Source organism: Cervus canadensis, chromosome 2 (assembly GCF_019320065.1).
Source record: "Cervus canadensis isolate Bull #8, Minnesota chromosome 2, ASM1932006v1, whole genome shotgun sequence".
NCBI lineage: Eukaryota > Metazoa > Chordata > Mammalia > Artiodactyla > Cervidae > Cervus > Cervus canadensis.
The window spans coordinates 106357770-106377480 of record NC_057387.1 but is presented as its reverse complement, the minus strand read 5'-3'; the positions used below and the strand labels follow the sequence as shown (position 1 = coordinate 106377480).

Here is a 19711-nt window from a genome sequence, read left to right as displayed (position 1 = left end):
GAGGGCTTTTGTGGGAACCATTAGGAAAGACACACTTCTTTCTGCTAGGACTGCTAAATCAGTAGGATTGGAGGAAGCTGATGGTGGTCAGCTCTGCTGCCTCATGGGGAAAGTTTGCCTGAGAGTGAAGAAGACCCAGGAAGACAAAGCTGTGGGAGGGGGGTAAGCAATTACAGATGACCTTATCCACACGCCTTGATCCAGCAGTGCCTGAAGCCAGTATGGACTTCTCAGTTACATATTCCCTTTCTAGTTTGAATCAGCTGGAGATGGGTTTCTACATTTAAAAAAAAAAGAATCCTAGCTATTACATTTCCTTTTTAGCCCCAGGGGAACTTCTGTATACCTCTAAGAAAAGTACCTAACACATGCTATTGTAAAGCACTTAATTATATGCTTAATTATATGCCTCTCTGCCCTGATTATGAGCTCCAGGGTCCTGTACAATGCGTGGCTATTACATAAACATCTGTGGAGTAAATAAATATCTCCCTGGGGATGGGACTGTGTTTTTGTCTCCCTAGCACCTAGCAGAGCCTAGTTCATAGAAGGCTCTCAAAAAATGATTACTGAAAATAAATAGGGAAAAAGTAACAAAGAATGAAAATGATCTAAACCAATGGTTTGACAAAATATATGTGAATGAATAAATAAGTGAGTAGTTATTAACAAATCCCCATTGGCATGCTGTTTTCATTCTAATTATATCTGAATCTAATGACTCCTGAATGAAATATCTAGTTAAAAGTCGCTCAGATCAAACGGTTTTAGTTGGCTCAAATTCCATGGGCAAAATGCTTAATAATTAAAACTCAGTGTTTCAAAAGGAGAAATTGTTACTAGCAAAATTTCAAACTGAATGTCTGTATAGTAGATGAGAGTTTTTGTAACCCCACCTATAAAAATAAAAGCAAACTAATGAAGGGAAACAAAGTAAAGAAAAATCCTCAAAGTTGAATCCAGAGCGTAGGTTGAACATGCTTTCTAGGGAAATTCTCTTTTCAAAACCAGCTGAAGGGACTTTCCTTGTGGTGCAGTGGTTAAGACTCCACACGTCCATTACATGGGACACGGGTCTGATGTATGGCTGGGGAATTAAGATGCCACATGCCTTGGAGTACAGCAAAAAATAAAAAACAAACACCCACCCTTCCCCCCAAAAAAACCAAAGCAGTGGAAGTCTATTGGGCAGCCCTGGGGGCAGGACCTGGGAACCCTAGGCATTGGAGTCTACTCTCTCTTCTTCCCCAGGTGGAAGGGGCCGCGGAGGCTCAGAGGTGGATGGCAGAGTCTCCAGGGTGGGTGCATGATGGAGAGAATCCTCCCTAGAGAATCCCTGGGATCAGTTCCTGGGCCTGTGTTCTCAAGGGTCAGGGAAGGGAGCTCCTACACTGGCCAGAGACCCAGGCAGCAGCCCTAGAATGATGCCCTCCTGCCCCTCATCTCCCTCTCTCATATCAAAAGGGTACCCACCCTTCAAGGCCCGGCTCGAATGTAGGCCCTGCCTGGAGGCCCCAGTCTCCTGCCCCAGGACAGCGTCCTCCTCTAAAACCCTGCAACATGCTCTCCTTCCTTTTCTTAGTTTGTATGTTCAGTGGAGGCAAGGTTGTCACATAGAGGTCTGTGGGGGGCTAGACCTGAGGGCACAGAGGGAATTGGCAGCAGATGCCAAATGACTGCAGTGAAACGAAGAATGCAATCCAAGTAGACTGAAGGAAGCAAAGAAGAGAGGCCACGAGGCCGGGACTCCCCGTACAGACGGATCCACGGAAGATGGGAGAGCCGTCCTGAGTCTACACAGAAATCCCGGACGCAGGAAGGAGCTTTGAACTCCCTTACCATACACACCCCCGTGAACACACCCCTGTGGCTGGCACTTCAGCTGGCCCCAGGGAAAGGGCGGCTTCCACCTTGAGTGCAGGTCAGGCCTTGCCTGCCCTCCCCATCACAGGAAGAAACAGCCACAGGGGTGGAGGAGGCAGCGGAAGGGGAGCCAAGGAGGGAGCAAGGCCCAGCAGGTTCTGCACCCTCATCAGTCCGAGACAGCGAGAGGGGGCTGTCCCTCCCCCATCTCTACAGGATGTCTTCTCCACACTCTGCCCCTTCTTCCCAACCCTGCTCCCAGGCTGGCCCAGGGCAGCCATCAGCAGCTGAAAGAGTTGACCTGGCCAGCCCAGGGCCTGGGTGCAGGCAGAGAAACGTTCTGCTGCTCACAATGTATTCACAGCGCACAGCTCTGGGAAGACAGTTCCAACCAAATCACCCCCACCTGCTGACTCTGCAAGGGTGTCCTCCTGTCTGACCCAGGGGCTCTCTGACAGTTCCCCTCACCTGGTGCCCACGTAATTCCCCAGAACTGGATCAGGCAAGTGTCACTCTGCCCGGTGAGCTGCCACTGGGCTTGCAGGCTGGGCCATGGCCGCGGTGGTGTCACCAAGAATTGGGCGAAGCTTGGAGTGGCCTCATTGTACCCTTTTCCCCTCAGAGAGAGCACCTTGCTTCTAGTCCCCATCCCAGGACTGGGTCAGGCAGCAGTTTACATGTTTACCCCTTCCAACATGCCTTGTAGGTTGGTACAATGAGCCCCATTTTTCAGATGTGGAAACTGAGGTTTGGAGAGGTTAGTAAATATCCCAAGATTACACAATGATGAAGAGGTGGATCTGGGTTTTGAGCTCACGTCTGTCTGAGTCCCAAGTCTGCTGTCTCCTCAGTTAGATGCCAAGGTGCAGGCTCGACACCTAAGGTTGGAGACACTACGCAGACCTTGCCCCCGTTCTTGGAGGGGGTGTCTGGCTTTCTCTCCTCTCATCCAGCCCAGGGGAAGCTCCCGCTGAGATGCCAGTGGACAGAGTCCAGCATGAGGCAAAGGGGAGAGATTCTGGGTGAATTTTAACTCACTGATTTTCTCCATGATGGAGAGGCCGCCTCTAATGGCCTGGCAATTACTTCTCCTCGTTATGATAACATGATCCTAATTCCCTCCAGGGACACAGAAGCCCGGGCTTTAAGAGAATCTTCTGCATCCCCTAGTCCCAGTCCTCTGCAAAGTCTAGGGGCCTCATGAGGAACTGGAGCCGTGGTGAGCATATTTTCATAGAATTGGAGAGGAAGGAATAGGGCTCCCTGAAGATCACTGCCAACAGATGGGGTCAGAGCAGAACAAAGACCACTACACACCCCTGAGAAGGATCAGTGAGCAAAAATTGGTCCCTAAATTGAGTTCAGTGAACTAGAAGTATGTCTGTGTCAGGGGGGTTGACTTGGTGATGTGTATATGGCAATGAATTGGAAGAGCGTGTGTCCTTTGGCTGTGTGAGACTGTGTGTATGTGTGTGTGTGGTGGGGGAGTAATACCAAAATCTGCTATGTGGATTGTAACTCTCAAGTCAATTCAAGCCCAATTTGGCTTCTGGGCAATCACACACACAAAAAGACAATTAACTTTAGGGAGAGCAAGTCTAAGACACTTGGGACCCCCACAGCATGGCAGAGTTGCAGGCTTCAGTGCTCACCACAGTAACAATCTTTTCCCACTCAAAACATGTATGGTCGGATTCCCAGAGGCCAGGGATGGACAAGCACAATAGGAAGCGGTAGTCCACCGATTGATGTACATACATCACAAGACTTTACAGTTATGGGCAGACACCATTATCATGTACACCCCTCCCACCCCCGTCTTTCATTATGTCAGTGCCATTGATTATATCCTGCCCCATTTTTGGCTTTGAGTTATCCTTTGTTTTATGAAATCATGTTCTGAAGAGTTGGCAGTTTTTTTTTTCCTCTAATATCCTTATTTGGCAAAATAAAAAATTATCAAGCCCATGTTTTCCCAATCATTTGGAACTTGAAGTCCATGAAGTCCAAACCCTAATTTAAACTCTCCTTACATCCTCCTTGGAGAGGGAGGAGAGTGTGGGAACTGAGTCAGGGACAGTCCACGCCACCATCTTCTTCTGAATCATCACAGATCTGCTACCTGATAGAGGAGGTATGATTTAGTCACTAAGTTGGGTTTGACTCTGCGAACCCATGGACAGGGGCCCATCAGGCTCCTCTGTCCATGGGATTTTCCAGGCAAGAACACTGGCATGGGTTGGCATTTCCTTCTCCAGATAAAGGAGATGGTGGTTTTTGTTTTTTTTTCCCCTCTCAAAGGTGTATCTGTTTCCTCAATAGATGAAGGGATGTCTACTTGTTCAAATTCATCTTTCCAGATGTCTTTCTCTGCTTGGTGCAGAACTCAAGAGAACATCCTAAAGTCCTATTGCTTTTATCCGCTGATAAAAGCAACACACTCATAAACCAGGAGCATCCCATTTTCACATGGGCCCAGGGATCCATAAAAGAGAGGGGCTGGGCAGTGAGCGGGTTCTTTGCACAGACGTCCTGAGCCAGCAGGTTTGTTCATCCGAAACTGCTATGCAGGGATAAATGAGAACAACAAACGCATCCTGCCTGGCAAGGGTGACACAGACCCTGAAAATGATTATAATTTAATCTTACAGCAGAGTTCTGAATGACTCCCTTAACGATTTCCTCTGCTTAATTCCTTCCCCACTGAGTGACTTAATAGGAAAAGGAATACTCTTTCACGTTTGTTTCCCTCCAGAAGTTTGGACAACCACGTAGACTCACACCTGGGGGGTGGAAGCTGTGGGAGACCATTTGGCCCACGGATAAACAAGTGCATCGCAGAGGCCTTGGGGCTGGAAGAGAGAGAACCAGCAAGGATATCCATTTCGGTATCTGTTTGCAGAAGTGGAAACTTGGATACACTCCATTAAGAGACCTGACGGAGTGAACTGTGTCAGTCTCACAAGGGAATGCACCACAACCGCGACAGTCCTTCACAAACATTGCATGACGTAGTGTGCTGACGTGGCTAAGAAGATGGGCTTTTAAGTCCAGCTAACCTGGGGTGGAATCCCAGCTCTGCTCCTTACTACCTGTGTGACTTCAAGCCAGTGACGTCACCACCCTGGGCCTCAATTTTCCTCATCTGTAAAAGGAGGACGATTATGGTACCTACTTCATAGAAGTCTAAATGAAATTACAGCTATAAAAGCTTAGAATCAGCCTGCCACATAAAAGCTTAATAAATACTGTTTATTTACTAAACAAATTCTATTCTCACACCTACTACATTTCGGAGACATGTGTAATGATGTAGGAAAAATTTTCATGATATAATGTTCAGTTAAAAATACATAGTTATGACATATTTTCAGATCTTAATTTTTTAATATTAAACATATATATAAATGGCCAGCTAGCTTGATCTAGGCAAAGCAAAAAGGCCAAAGGGGAATACATCAAAACGTTAATACTTGTGGGACTGCCCTGGTGGTCCAGTGGTTAAGAATCTGCCTCGCAGCCTAAAAGAGGGGGGCTGTCTGGGGGAGAATAGATACATGTATATGTATGGCTAAGTCTCTTTGCTGTTCATCTGAAACTATCACAACACTGTTTATTGTCTACACCCCAATACAAAATTGAAAGTTTTTTCAAAACATGAATCTGCCTTGCAATGCAAGGGATGTGGGTTCGATCCCTGATTGCAGAACTAAGGTCCCACATGTTGCTGGGCATCTAAGCCCACAAACTGCAGCTACAGAAGCCCGAGCACTCTGGACCCTGAGTGCCACAACTAGAGAGCTTGTGAGCCACAAGGAATGATCTCGCATTCTGCAACTAAGACCCAACGCAACCAAATACAAAAACCGTTAACACTTGTTATTCATTTCCCTATACCTTGCAGTATTGTCCATGTTTTCTATAAGGAGCATATGTATGACATTAACGATCAGAAAAGTAGGTATTTTACAAAAAGAGGGCAGGGAGACAGAAGGTCTTCGGACTGGGCAGGTCACTGGGAGTGCAGTTCAGTGGACAGTCATCTAGAATGCATCCCAACTCCGAGCGCCAAATTTCCAGTCACTGCCCCTGGACCAACCTCCATACAGCAATCAGCCATCAGCTCACGTCTGCCCCTCTCAACACCCCATCCAGGGTGGTAAATGACCTGACTCGGCCAAGTTTTTGTGACACGCTTATGACACCAAGGTCTTCTGACCTCCAGGTCAGCATACCTTCTAGTACAACATGAAATTTGAGTTTCCTGGTCCCCAAAGCTCAAAGTCCATATTTGCCAGGAGTCTGTTCCCACTTTATCCCTCTCAAATAGTCATGCTTGGTGCCTGTGGGGGATTTTTCTGTTCTCCTCACTCTCAAAGGGCCGTGTCTTACTCAATTGGCCTTTCTACAACAAAACCTGGTATAAAAGAAATGTTCGACATCAGCCGCTCTTTTTCTGCTTCTCCCACCCTTCCTCCCCTTCCCTGCCCATGCCTCTAGCCTGCTGACCACCGTGTCTGTCTTCCCAAGGGACTATCCATCCCTGATGCTTGCACCTGCCACTTTCTGCTTCACTCAGACCCCTCAGTGACACCTCCTCCTTCTCAGTCCCAGGCAGCGAGCCCCACCTTCCCCGGTACCACGCAGCAATCGAGACCGCAAAGAAGCACACCAGAGCGCATCCTTCTATTGGCTCCCGATGTTCTGACCCAGGTCCCCCTGCTGCCCTCGTCCTGATAATAGAACCGCCAGAATACAAGAGCACATTGTGAATGTCACGCCACCATTCTCGAGGCTTGTCACCCAAACAGAAAGCTCGACACGCCCTCAGCCAGCCCCAGTGAGGGCCCACCCCATGGGTCCAAGCCTGGGAGACCACAAGCAACCAAGGCTGGTAAGCCTTCATCATCCGTCTCCTCCCAAAGCTGCCAACACCAGAGTCTCCATGGCAGCAGGGCACGGCTCACAAAAGCCCTGCCTTGTGGTGAAGCCAAACAATAGGAAGTAGGTTAGTCCTCCTCCAGGAACCGAGACGTGATAATGCCTCTCCCGTCTCAGAACCCTGGGCATGGGAAAAGCAACTGCCACTCAGTGTTCTAGCCCCTTTGTTAGATGCTTCCAGAAATGGAACAATATTTCAAATCATTTCACTGAGACCCTATCCATGTCCTGAGACCACTGTTAGTCTCAATGCAAGTTCCTCGACCAAATTCCATCCTGATATTCTTCAGCAAGGACGTGCTTCAAATCAGGTACCAAAATCACCGTGAAAATTAACCCCAGCTCTGAAAATATGCAGTGACTTCTCCTTATGAGGAAAGGAAACTCGCCAGCAGGGGGTAGAGCAGGTGGCAAAGGGACCTCTGGCTGCAGGTCTAGGCGCCGAGGGGACCGCATCCCGGGAAGCCACAGTTGCAGGGGACAGGGGGAGGGGGAGGGGAGGGAATGTATGCTTACCAAAGGGAGGAGCCTTCGGTCCCCGTGACTTCCAGGAAGTCGTAACCGTCCTCCAACTGGAAGTCAATAAAGACCAGGGCGATGGTGTCCCCCAGCTCGGCCAGGATGGTCCAGGTGCAGTCGGCATTGTTGTGGTACTCCGAGGGGAAGTGTGGGCTGGAGATGATGCCGCTCTGGCCCCGCAGGGTCCCGCCGCACGCATCGTCCGCTGTGGGCAGAGAGAAGAGGCTCATGTGACTCCAGGTCCTGGTACTTAATCGTGTACTTCACGCAAGAGAGGCAGAGAGGATCCTGGGGCGTGACCTGCAGCGAGGATGTGCCACAAGCTTCCAGAGCCCTCATCAGGCACCAGACCCTGTTCTGAGCATTTTAGTTCTTCTTCTCATTGAACAGATGAGGAAACCAAGGCACAGGGAGGTAAAGCAACCTGCCTGAGGTCACACAGCCAACGAGCTAGGTCGGCGAGCTGGGTGAACTCTGCCTGTTGGAGCTCGTTTCTAGCTACCACACCACACTGCTGGGCAATGACCAAGCAAAAAGGAGAAATCAGTTGTCGCGCTTATTTCCACGGTCACGACTGTGGTGACCAGGACCTTTTTTCCCTACCAGATCCTAGGAAACTTCGGATGTGGAGGTGAAAGTGTTAGTCGCTCAGTCATGTCCGACTCTCTGTGACCCCATGGACTGCAGACTGCCAGGCCGCTCAGTCCATGGGATTAACCAGGCAGGAAGACTGGAGTGGGTTGCCATTTCCTTCTCCAGGGGAATCTTTCCAACCCAGGGATTGAACCTGGGTCTCCTGCATTGCAGGCAGACTCTTTACTGCCTGAGTCACCAGAGAAGGTCTCAGTGGACCTTCTAATGGAACAAAACAAAAGCTCATCACAGTTCCCTGAGGGCAAAATTCAAAGGGCATTCACAGCCTGGCCAGACCTCTGCAATCTTCCCTCCTGCTCCTCGGGCTCAGGTCAGTTCGGTTCGAGCGCTGGGCATGGCCACCCCTCCTGGGCTTTGCTCACGCCGCGCCATCTGTCTAGGATGCCCCTTGTCCAGAGGAAGTCTTCGGATGCTTTGAGACCCAACTCCAATGCCAGTTCTCAGTAAAGCCTCATTCCCCCATGCTTTTAATAACTGCTCCCTTCTCTGGGCTCCTGCAGCAAAGTGTGTGACTTCAGACATCATACCTGGCACTGTGTGAATGACCTGTCACCTGTCTGTCGGTCACTCTAGGTTCTGAACTTGCTGGAAATCCCAAGGGCAGGGACCATGTCTTCCTCATCCCCACAGCACATCCTGATGGAATCACTGCTCCATCCTAAATCCCAGCTGAGACTTGATATTCAGAAACAATGACCCCAGGACCATGCTCTGATATACATAATAGTTAAGAACACTGGCTTTCCGATGTTTGCACACCTCAGTGTGCGCCCCTCCTCTGCAGCTTATAGCTGGGTGGCTTAGTGGAAGTTATCCAGATTTCCTAAGCCCGCCCTCCTCGAGCTTGTATGCAAGTGGTGGGGGTGGTTTAGCTGCTAAGTTGTGTCCAACTCTTGTGACCCCTGAACCGTAGCCCACCGGATTCCTCTGTCCATGGGATTTCCCAGGCAAGAATACTAGAGTGGGTTGCCATTTCCTTCTCCAGGGGATCTTCCCCACCCAGGGATCAAAACTGCATCTCCTGTATTGCAGGTGGATTCTTCACTGCTGAGCCACCAGAGAAGCCCCTTGCATGCAAGTAAGGGATCGTAATCCACTTAGCGAAAGCTGTATTCGAGATGTGGACTAAATTATAAAGAAAGGGAAAATGCAATATCAGGGTTCAAACGTGTATCAGAGGCAGCAGAGTAACAATAACCAAAGTTACTATTTATTAAGCACTTACACTGTGCCACGTGCTATGCTAACGACTCTACATGTTTCATGACTCGATGAAACATCGTTCCCATTTTACAGGTAAAGAAACCAAGGCACAAAGAGTTTCAGTTATTTGCCAAAGGTACAGCTTATGGTAATTAAAGGAGCTGGGAGTTTTAAACCCAACAGTCTAATTTCAGGGCCAATGCTCTTAATCACTTCCTTGTCTTGCCAGAGTACAATTCACACTTTGAGGCCAGAGATAAAGTAGCACATTATGTTGCCTGGGTGAGTCAATTTGGGAAAGCTTAACAGAGGCAGTACTCTTAGGGCAGGGTTTTGAAGAATGAACCGGAGTTCACTACATAGAGAAGAAATGGAAGGGCATGTAAAAGAGGAGAGAACCAGAGGTCATAACCATGTAAGAACAAAACCACAAGGCAGATCTGAGATAAGCCGTTCGAGATGGTCTGTCTAGAGCAGAGAGGAACAATGGGCGATGGTACCGGAGATGGGGGAGCCACACAACAGAGAACATGGCTCCAAAAGATGGGAAACAGTGACTGTATTGGAAAGAAACTGGATTTTATGGCCAGGAAGGTCTAGCCTTGAATTTGGGTTCCACAGTTCACCAGTCCATGGGGCCTTGGGTGATTTATTTCTCTAAGCTTCGTTCTGCTTCCCTGTAGAACGGTTTCTTGTGACAACCGAGTGGGATAATGAATAGGACAATACCGAGCATTAGCCAGTGACAGGCATGTGCTAGATGCCCAACTAAAGGCAAATCCTCCCTTTCCTTCCACTTCATCTTGAGGATCAAAGACAGTGAGGAAACAGGATTAAATCTGCATCTCAGAAAGACCACTGTGGTCTTGACAGCTAGTTGAGAAGCAGAATCTACAGGACTAGCAGTTGGGAGGCACGAATGAATCCCAAGCTTCAGGCTTGAGCATCTGGAGGGGCAAAAGATGCCACTTCCTGTGTCAGGGGGCCCAGGAGGAGGGGGGCACTTTGTGGTGTGGAAGGCAGGCAGTTTTGGACACCATGGGGTGGAGTGTGTGCAGGGGGCACCCCAGTGGAGAGATGGAGCTGACAGATGGATACACAGAAGCAGTGTGCAATGGAGATAAAAGTGAGTCTATTCAGAGGTCCTGAACTATCCTTACTAATGTCATTCTACAGGGTTAAGGTCTATTCAAGACAAGGAGCCCATTTTTTTTCTTTCTTTTTTTTTTGGCTGTGCCATGCAGCATGTAGGATTCTAGTTCACTGACCAGGGATCAGACCTGTTCCCCCTGCAGTGGAAGTGTGGAGTCTCAGACTCGGCCGCAGGGAAGTCCTGAGAATGAGCCCATTCTTAAATGTCAGCTCCTTGGTATGTACAAGCACAGAAATGAAAGCGTCTCACTCAGTAGGTACTCAGGAAAGTTTCCCTCCCACACTCACTAGGTGAGCACCTACTGTGTGCTAGAAGCTGGGCCAGGACCAGCACTACATCATGAAATGCATGATCTCATCCCTGCCCGGAGAGTTTCTCTGAGTGGGGGCAGCCAGGCAAACTGCCAGGCAGAGGCTCCCAGAACTGTTATAACCAAGGGGTCAAGGCACAGTGACAACTGAGGGGACTTAAGAAGCCTTCCTGCAAGAGGCAACATTTGTGTTGAGATATCTATTCATTCGTTCAACAAACATTTACTGAGTATCTGTTATGTGTCAGGCACTGTTCTAGGTACAAAGGATTCATCTGCATATAAAAGAAAATTCCTACCCTCATGAAGCTGACATTCCAGTCAGAAGAAAACAGACAATACTCAAGATAAATAAGTAAACATCGTCCCTAAATAAACCTCTTTCCCAGCAGTAAAGAATCCACCTGCCAATGCAGGAGATGAGGGTTCAACCGCGGGTTTGATCCCTGGGTCGGAAGATTTCCCTGGAGAAGGAAATTGCAACCCACTCCAGTATTCTTGCCTGGGAAAGCCCATGGACAGAGGGGCCTGGTGGACTACAGTCTGTGGGATGGCAAAAGGATCGGACGCGACTGAGCGACTAAGCAACAGATAATGGTAAATGAAGTGGTGATCAGTGCAGAAGGAGGATGGGAGGACACTGCACTAGAAGTAGGGGTGTGGAAGTTGCATTAAAGGGGTCAGAGAAGGCCTCACTGAGAAGCTGACACTTAAACCAAGACCTGGGGGAGGCAGAGGGGAAGCCCGGTGGTTATCTGGAGGAATAGCTTTCGAGATAGAACAGCAAATAAAACAGATAGAACAGAGGCCTGCACAGTTGAAGAGCATCAGGAAACCCAAGCGGATGGCACGCTGGGAGTAAGGAGGAGAGGGGCGGGGATGGGGGTCCATGGAGGACCTTCGAGGCCACTGCTAGGTCTTGGGGTTTGATTGGAGTGAGATGAGAAGTCAGCGGCAGGTTCTGAGCAGAAGACCTCATCTGATTGGTGTATTAACAGGATCCCTTGAGCTGCTGTGTAGACAACAGACCAAAGAGGAAGAGGGCAGAAGCAAGGGGCTTGTAGAGGCTACTGCAGTGATTCAGGAGAGAGAAGTTGGTGGCTTGGGCCAGGTGGTACCAGGGAGATGGAGTCAATGTCTGGCTGTGTTTTGAATGCTGAGCTGGTGGGATGTACTTCAATTGAGAGCTCACTGCTTGGTAGGATCAGGCGAAAGGGTGTCCTGGGCAGAGGAAACGCAGGAGCAAGGCAGCTGCGGGCGCACGTGTGGCATTTAGAGACACAGTCAGGATTGTCTGAACTCAAAGGGCAACACAGAGATGGCAGAGCTGGGTGGGTGGGAAGGAAGGGCTGCCTGGTGAAGGGCCTCAGATGCCAGGTAAAGGACTGCAGCTCTGTTCTCCTCCTCTTCCTCCCTTTTTCCTCCTACTGCCTCCAATCCAGGTGACCTGCCCCCATAAAGGAGGATGGGAGGAAAGGTAGACATATTTGCTTTGCTCGGTTTTAAATTGAGTTTTCCCGGTGCTGTTTGTCGTATCCAGTTGCACGGTATTTCCTGGGTATCTCTGGCAGAAGCCTGTGAAGTCTGACATCCAAGGCAGAGTTTGTCTCCTTCTGATGTAAATAACTTCACCGTGACCAGTACCAGGGAGATAAGCCCCAGGAGCCAGCCAGCAAGCGGGAGATTTGTCAGCGTTGCTCCCAGCAAGCACTGGGCCTGCGGGCCTACAAGAGTCCCACACTGGCCCTGTCTTCCCCAGGTGGAAGCGTCTACACCCTTAGCCACAGGGGCTTCATCTTGACTCCACTGAAGCTTAGGAAAATCACGGTCTAAGAAGAGACACTTATCTTGGACCTTGCAAGAGGAATAGGCAAGTGTGGAGGGAGAGAAAAGAAAGGGCTTCCCCCCAGAGGAAACAGGGCATTTGAGGGTAAGGAGGGGGGCCCTAATGAGCTTGGTGTGCTTGGGAAGTGGGCCACTTTCCCTCCAGGTGAAGGTGTGGGATGCATGAGATGAACAGTGGGGTAGACGTGGAAAGGGAAGTGGAGGTCCGCTCAGAAAGGCCTCGGCAAGCTTGCTAAAGGGAGGGATTCTACCCTGCTGTTGTTGGGGAGACTCGCAGGACTGTCAGCAGAGAGTGAAAGCCAGGTCTGCTTTAGAAAGTGACTCTGGTCCCCGCATGATGGATGGATGCTGTGGTTTGGGGGGCAGCAAGGATGGCAGGCGGGGAGAAGTAGTGAGGAGAACGGTGAAGAGGCCATTCCCAGCATCAGAGCCTGAACTCTGGGCAGTACGAAAGAGGAGAAGGAGCAGAAGAGATTCAAGAGCAAGTCTGGGGAAGAAACAAGAGGATGTGGCCTCCACCCTGGACTGAACCGCAAAGGAGAGGAGGAGGGGAAGCGGACCCTGAGGTCTGCAGAGGGCCAACAGCGCTGATGATGGCAGTGATGGGGACAGGGTGCCGCTTCCTCACCCCCACGCCAGGGGTGAGTGCAGAAGAGGCTGAAAAGTGGGCATGCACGTGGTCTGGGGGTACCATGGAGAGGACCAGAGCTTGGAGCCTGCGAGGCTGGGAGTGGACCAGGCTCCACGGGAGCGGAGAAGGCCGGGGACAGAAGCAATATTTAATGGGCAGCAGACAGAAGCAGAGGCTCCTGAAAGGAGGCAGAGAAGGAGCAACTGGGTGGAGGTTAGAGGGGAAACCCTCAGGTGGAAAGGTGAGGAAGTGGGGCAGGAGCACAGGGACCTTGAGCTGGCCCCAGGGGCCATGATGTGTGCAGGGTCTCCAGTCTCTCTCCTGTCTCCAAGCATCCCTCCTGCCCTTGCCCACCCATTGCTCACACAGAGGCCTGTTCAGTTCATTTCAGTTCAGTTGCTCAGTTGTGTCCATGACCAACTCCTGGACTTTACTCAAACTCATGTCCATTGAGTCGGTGAAGCCATCCAACCATCTCATCCTCTGTCATCCCCTTCTCATCCTGCCTTCAATCTTTCCCAGCATCAGGGTCTTTTCAAATGAGTCAGCTCTTCGCATCAGGTGGCCAAAGGATTGGAGTTTCAGCTTTAGCATCAGTCCTTCCAATGAACACCCAGGACTGATCTTTAGGATGGACTGGTTGGATCTCCTTGCAGTCCAAGGGACTCTCAAGAGTCTTCTCCAACACCACAGTTCAAAAGCATCAATTCTTCGGTGCTCAGCTTTCTTTACAGTCCAACTCTCTAGTGATCCCGGTAAGAACAGACCTGATGACACCACGCCCCTCCATAGGAACCTTGGAGAACTTCACTGTTATTCAGGATAAAGCAGAATAACTGGAGGCTGACAAGGACCTCCCAGGGCCTCCCCTCATACCAGCCGCTCCCCCACCTACTTCCCATAATCATACTGGCCTCCTCCCAGCTCTTCTACTGCACCAAGCATCTCCCTGCCCAAGAACCTGTTGAAATGCTATTCTCTCTGGAACCTTCTTCCCTACCTCCGTGGGCCTGGTTGGCCCCTCTTTAGCCTTTAGGTCCCAATCTAAGAGTCATTTCCTTAAGGATGTTTCCAGAAACAGAATACCCCCTCTCCCCATCATATATTTTCAGAGTACCATATACTTTACCATAATTAATTGATCAACTAATTTATTTAATGTCTAGACAGTAAAATCTGTGAGTGCAGGGTCCATGTCTGTTCTGTTCCCAGCATCTACCACACTTCCTAGTATATAGGAGGCAGCCGGTAAATATCTGTTGAACACATAAATGAAACAGGAAACTGAAGCTCAGAAAGATTCAGTAACTTTCAGAAGGTGACACAGTAGGTGACCAAGTTGGGATTTCAGCTGAGTCTCTCTGGCACCTGGACTATGGTCTCCTCTACTGGGGAAGCTGGTGAAGAATCTGCCTGCAATGTGGGAGACCTGGGTTCAATCCCTGGGTTGGGAAGATCCCCTGGAGAAGGGAAAGGCTACCCATTCCAGTATTCTGGCCTGGAAAATTCCATGGACTATACAGTCCATGGGGTTGCAAAGAGTCGGACACGACTGAGCGACTTTCACTTCACTTCACTACATCACACCTTCTGAAACTGAGCAGGACTCTGCAGGATCTTTTCAGGGACAGAGCCTCCCCCTTGCCCCTCCAACCCCCACCACCCTCGGTATCCCCTCCCTCTTGTTTCTTTAGCCTCCTAGGTCTTCTTCCAATTCCAAAGAGTAAATTTTAATTAGAAAAGTGAGAAAATGCAGAAACAAAGGGAAAGAGTCAAGCAAGACAAATTAATACATCTACATCTGTGTCTCCATTTCTTCTCTGTAAATAGGTCCCTCCATACTAATTTTCTAGATTTCATATATATGCATTAATACACAATATTTTCCTCCTTCTGATTTACTTCACTCTGTATAACAGGCTGTAGGTTCATCCACCTTACTTCTACTGACTCAAATTCATTCCCAAATGCCCCAGTTTTAGTCAGTGACTTCTAGACTGTGCTGAACTGAGGACTCGGGAGTTTGAGACCCTCTGGCTAGAGGCACACATCTTCTCTGAAGACGGCACCTTTTCTGTTGGAGTCTTCCCTCCCTCTTAGGCTCCTCTGACACCCTTGTTCCTACATCATCCTGTTTTGATTGAAGATGCTGTAAAAGTTGTTTGGAGATTTTCTCACACTTTAAACAAGGCGTCATATTTCATGGTTACAACCTCAGAGTCGTAAAATATAACCTTCAGCTGACACCACACTCCTAAAATATTAATTTACACCTCCTCCTTCTCTGGCGATGGGCATTCTCCATCGCCATTAAGTCATGTCTATTCTAGGGTGCAGGTGTGTTATGCTGATAGCTGCCTTTTCAAGTTTATGACTTTATTTATGATCATCTTTAAATTCCGCTGAAATTTCCTCAATTAACTATAATTTTAGAGAACTCTCCCTCAGCCCCCTTTGACGTCTGCTAACTCTCCAGTGATTCACAAATGTCAGGTAGGGATGAAGGAAGTTGCATCATGCCCCTCCCCACCCCTCACCATTTGAAGCCAACTCTAGTGCACTATCTTGGATGCTTAGAAGCTGTGAGGTCTTCAGCACTGGGGTGCTGTCCACATCCTCCCTGCTCAGGGCCACGCAGCTTCTGAGAAAAGGAAAATCCCAGTTGGCCCCTCTTGGAGAGACGCTGCCATCTGACAACCCAAGTGCAAGACTGAGAGAGCCAGGGCGTGAGAGCCCCAAGGCCGCCAGCAGCACCCCACTTTCCTTCTACTGCGAACCTCAGGGTCCCTGACTGCTCTGCCTCATCAACTCCCTCTTCTGGGGGCTCAGGATTCTGCCCCTTTTGTCGCTGTTGTTGTTCAGCGGCTCAGTCGTGTCCAACTCTTTGTGACCCCATGGACTGCAGCACGCCAGGCTCCCGTGTCCTCCACTATCTCCTGGAGTTTGCTCAAATTCATGTCCATTGAGTCAGTGATGCCATCCAACCATCCCATCCTCTGTCACCCGCTTCTCCTTTTTTGCCTTCAATCCTTCCCAGCATCAGGGCTTTTCCAATGAGTCAGCTCTTCACATCAGGTGACCCTTTATCCTTGGCTTTCTTGAGGACACCCCTTCTTTTTATTTAATGAGAGTATAATTGCTTTACCATGCCATGTCAGTTTCCGCTGTACAGCAGTGTGAATCCGCTGCCCTCTTGGGCCCCCTCCCATCCACCTCTAGGTCAGCACAGAGCCCCGAGCTGAGCTCCCTGCGCTAGGCAGCAGCTGCCCTCTAGCTAGCTATTTTATGCACAGGAGTGTACCTATGTCAATGCTTCTCTCTCAGTTCATCCCACAAGCACACCTCTTTCTAAAATGAAGAAACTGCCAATTGCCCAAGGGCATCGCTATTTCCGCCACCCCCAGACTCCTTCCATTGACACTGCCCCCGAGGTGCCGTTCAGAGAGGAGGACGTAGACAGGACATGGTCTGTGATGTACCTCTTCTTTGTTGCACTTTCATTATAGGCCAGATGTCACAACAGATGCTTCCCCTGCATCTGCATTTTCTCATTTGATTCTCTAACTGCTCAAAGAGACAGTTGTTATGTCATCCACACTTTACCGAGGAGAAAACTGAGGCTCAGAGAGGTTTTAAAACTGGCCCACAGTCACATGGCTACTAACTGTTGGGTCCAGGATTCGAATCCAGGATGCTCAGACTCCACGCCGTTATCCACCTCTTTATCTGCCACTCGGGTCTCAGCTCCTGCGGTGCCAGCCCTGACACAGGCTCCTGGAAGCCCCAGACTCGGGGAGGGGGGGGTTGCAGGTGGAAGAAGCCTCCTCCTGCTCTCCTTATCTTCTCCTGAGGGGCCTGAGGCAGGGGCTGTGTGCTGTCTCCACAGGGAGGGCCCCACCAGCCACGCACAGGTAGAGCTGGGTGAGTTCTTGGGTCAGGTTTCTTCATGGGAAACCTTGGCCCCTCAGACCCAGGCCCCCACCCTCAAGCAGCAATGCCCAGCAGAACCACCTCAGGCCCTTCCCTGAGGTTTCTCCTAAGGAGCTTCCGGGACAAGTTCAAGAGGAAGGTCAAAGGGAAACCACAGGAGACGGGGCAGCTCCTGGCCTGGCGGACCCGTGTAGGGGATGCACCTCAGCGGGGACCAGGGTCTTGGGCTCTGACCAAGCTGCGGCAGCTCTGAAAGGAGCGATGTCCCCATGAGTCTCCTGCCATGGGTCATAAGCCGACTGTCCTCGTCTGTAGTAGACAGGGGTGGCCAAGATCATGGCTGGTCGGCACACAGACTTGGGTGGAATCCCCTTCTAGCTGTGTGACCACCAGCAAAGTACCTCCCCTCTCCAATCTCAATTGCCTCACTGTAATATCTTAATCTCCTGGGCTTTTTTTTTTTTGGTGAGGATTAGGTAACGCGGGGTCTGGCACCCAGTTTGTGCTTGATAAATGCTGGCCAGTGGTGGCCATGGCTATCAGAATCACGAGAGCTAACTGTCACTGGGTCACTACTGTGAACATGGCCCTCTGCTGCATGCTGGGTGTTCAGCAACTCGAGCCTCCCTTCGCCTTAGGAGTGAAGTACGGCTCTTCTCATCATCCACAGGTGAGAAGACCGGGACCGGGAAGTTGAGTAGCTAGCCCAGAGTCCCTCAGACGGGATGGGAATCCAGGTGACTGGACTCCAGAGCCCGCGTTCTGAGTGGTTCTGCTACAGTAACAGGAGTGATGGCAATAAAGTGACGTGAGAGTGTTAGTCGTTCAGTCAGGTCTGATGACTCTTTTCAACCCCAGGGACTGTAGCCCTGCAGGCTCCTCTGTCCATGGACTTCTCCAGGCAAGAATACTGGAGTGGGTAGCCATTCCCTTCTCCAGGGGCTCTTCCCTACCCAGGGATAGAACCCAAGTCTCCTGAATCGCAGGCAGATTCTTTACTGTCTGAGCCATCAGTGATGGCAAAGACGACGGATGTAGGACCAGCGATCCCAGTAGCAGTGGAGGGACACTGTACTTAGGAACGTTCTCTGGGGGCCACGGTCCCTGCCAAGGCCCCATGGTCAGAAACACTCAATGTCCACACTGCCTGCCATGGCATTTGGTGCCCGCTGTATGTTGAGTAGTTGGCTCTGCACAAGGGGGCCCAGCGTGCAGTTCCCAGGCCCTCTAAGCTATCTCCATCACCATGGTAGCTCTCTTATCCCTCTCCTGATCTTTCTAGCTCTGAACTGCCTCTAGCCATAGAACTGATACCCCTCTTCTTGGAGATATCACAGGCATTTCAAACCTGACCTAGACAAAATGAGCTCTCTTGACTGTCTTTAGGGTACACACTTCCTGCTCCCTGCCCCAGTCACCCCCATTTTGGTTACGAGCATCCCCACCCTGCCTGCACTCCAGAAAGAGCCTAGGAGTCAACCTTGACCCTTCGTTCCACCAGCACCTGCGTTCATTTCATCACAAGGCTGCTGGCTATGCTCCTAAACCACAGACCCAACCTGCCCCCTTCCCTCCATCTCTACCATGGCCACCCTTGACGGAGAGGCGTCAGCTCCAGCCTGAGCACCTGCAGCAGCTGCCTCCTAACTGGCTTCCCAGTTTTGTCTCTTGCCAACTAAAAGCCCTCTCTCTTCTAGCACCCCCCAAAATTTTTAAGTCAGTTCAACTCTGCCAATACTCCTCTGCATAAAGCTCTCCCCTGGCTACATCCTGAACTTTGAATCAAACCCAAACTTCTTGTCCCAAACTTGTCCACAGCCCCATCCACTCCCCTCGTCTCCTCCCCTGACTCTACATTGCCCCATGGACTGGTTTTCTCTTCTTCTAACATGTCAAGCTCTCTCCCACCTCAGGGTCTTTGAATCTGCAGTTCCTTTCCCCAGGTCTTCACACAATAGGCTCCTTCTTATCATTCAGGTGTGCTAAGTCACTTCAGCCAAGTCCGACTCTGTGCAAACGTATAGACTACAGACTGCCAGGCTCCCTGTCCATGGGAATACTGGAGTAGATTGGCATACCCTCCTCCAGGGGATCTTTCTGACCTAGGGATTGAACCCACGTCTCTTGGTATCTCTTGCACTGGCAGGCAGGCTCTTTACCACTAGTGCCATCTGGGAAGCCCTGTCATGCAGGACGCAGATCAAATGTCACCTCCTGAGAGTCCTCTCCTGACAGCTCCCTTCCTTGTCACTAGCTATTTCATCTCCCTCATAGTTCCCATGGTAATCTGAAATTTATTTCTTTGACTTTTGTCTGTTTCTGCCTCCCAGATGCTAAAGTGTAAACTCTAAGAGCTCATGGAACTTGGTCTGACTTCTTCATCACTGCAGTTCTTTGCATCTAGAACAATATCTGGCACTTAACAAGAATTTAATAAATAAAGATTGAGTCAGTGACTGGCTAGCACACAGAAGGTATTCAATCAAAAGTTGTTAAGTTAACTCCTGGGACATCCTTGGAGGTCCAGTGGTTAAGACTTTGTTTTCCAACACAGGGAATGTGGGTTCAATGTCCGATTGAGAGGCTAAGGTTCCACATGCCTCGTGGCTAAAAAATCAAAACATAAAACAGAAGCAATATTATAATAAATTCAATAAAGACT

General features: G+C 49.9%; 1 protein-coding gene across 2 annotated transcripts in view; it reads right to left on the bottom strand.

Moving 5' to 3' along the window:
- CSMD2 (CUB and Sushi multiple domains 2) overlaps window positions 1–19711 on the bottom strand; it is a 679919-nt gene that overhangs the window by 406887 nt on the left and 253321 nt on the right. For both annotated transcript variants that reach the window (XM_043461986.1, XM_043461987.1), the window contains exon 5: window positions 7321–7528. In XM_043461986.1, coding sequence (XP_043317921.1) covers window positions 7321–7528 — 208 coding nt within the window. The remainder of the gene's footprint in view (window positions 1–7320; window positions 7529–19711) is intronic.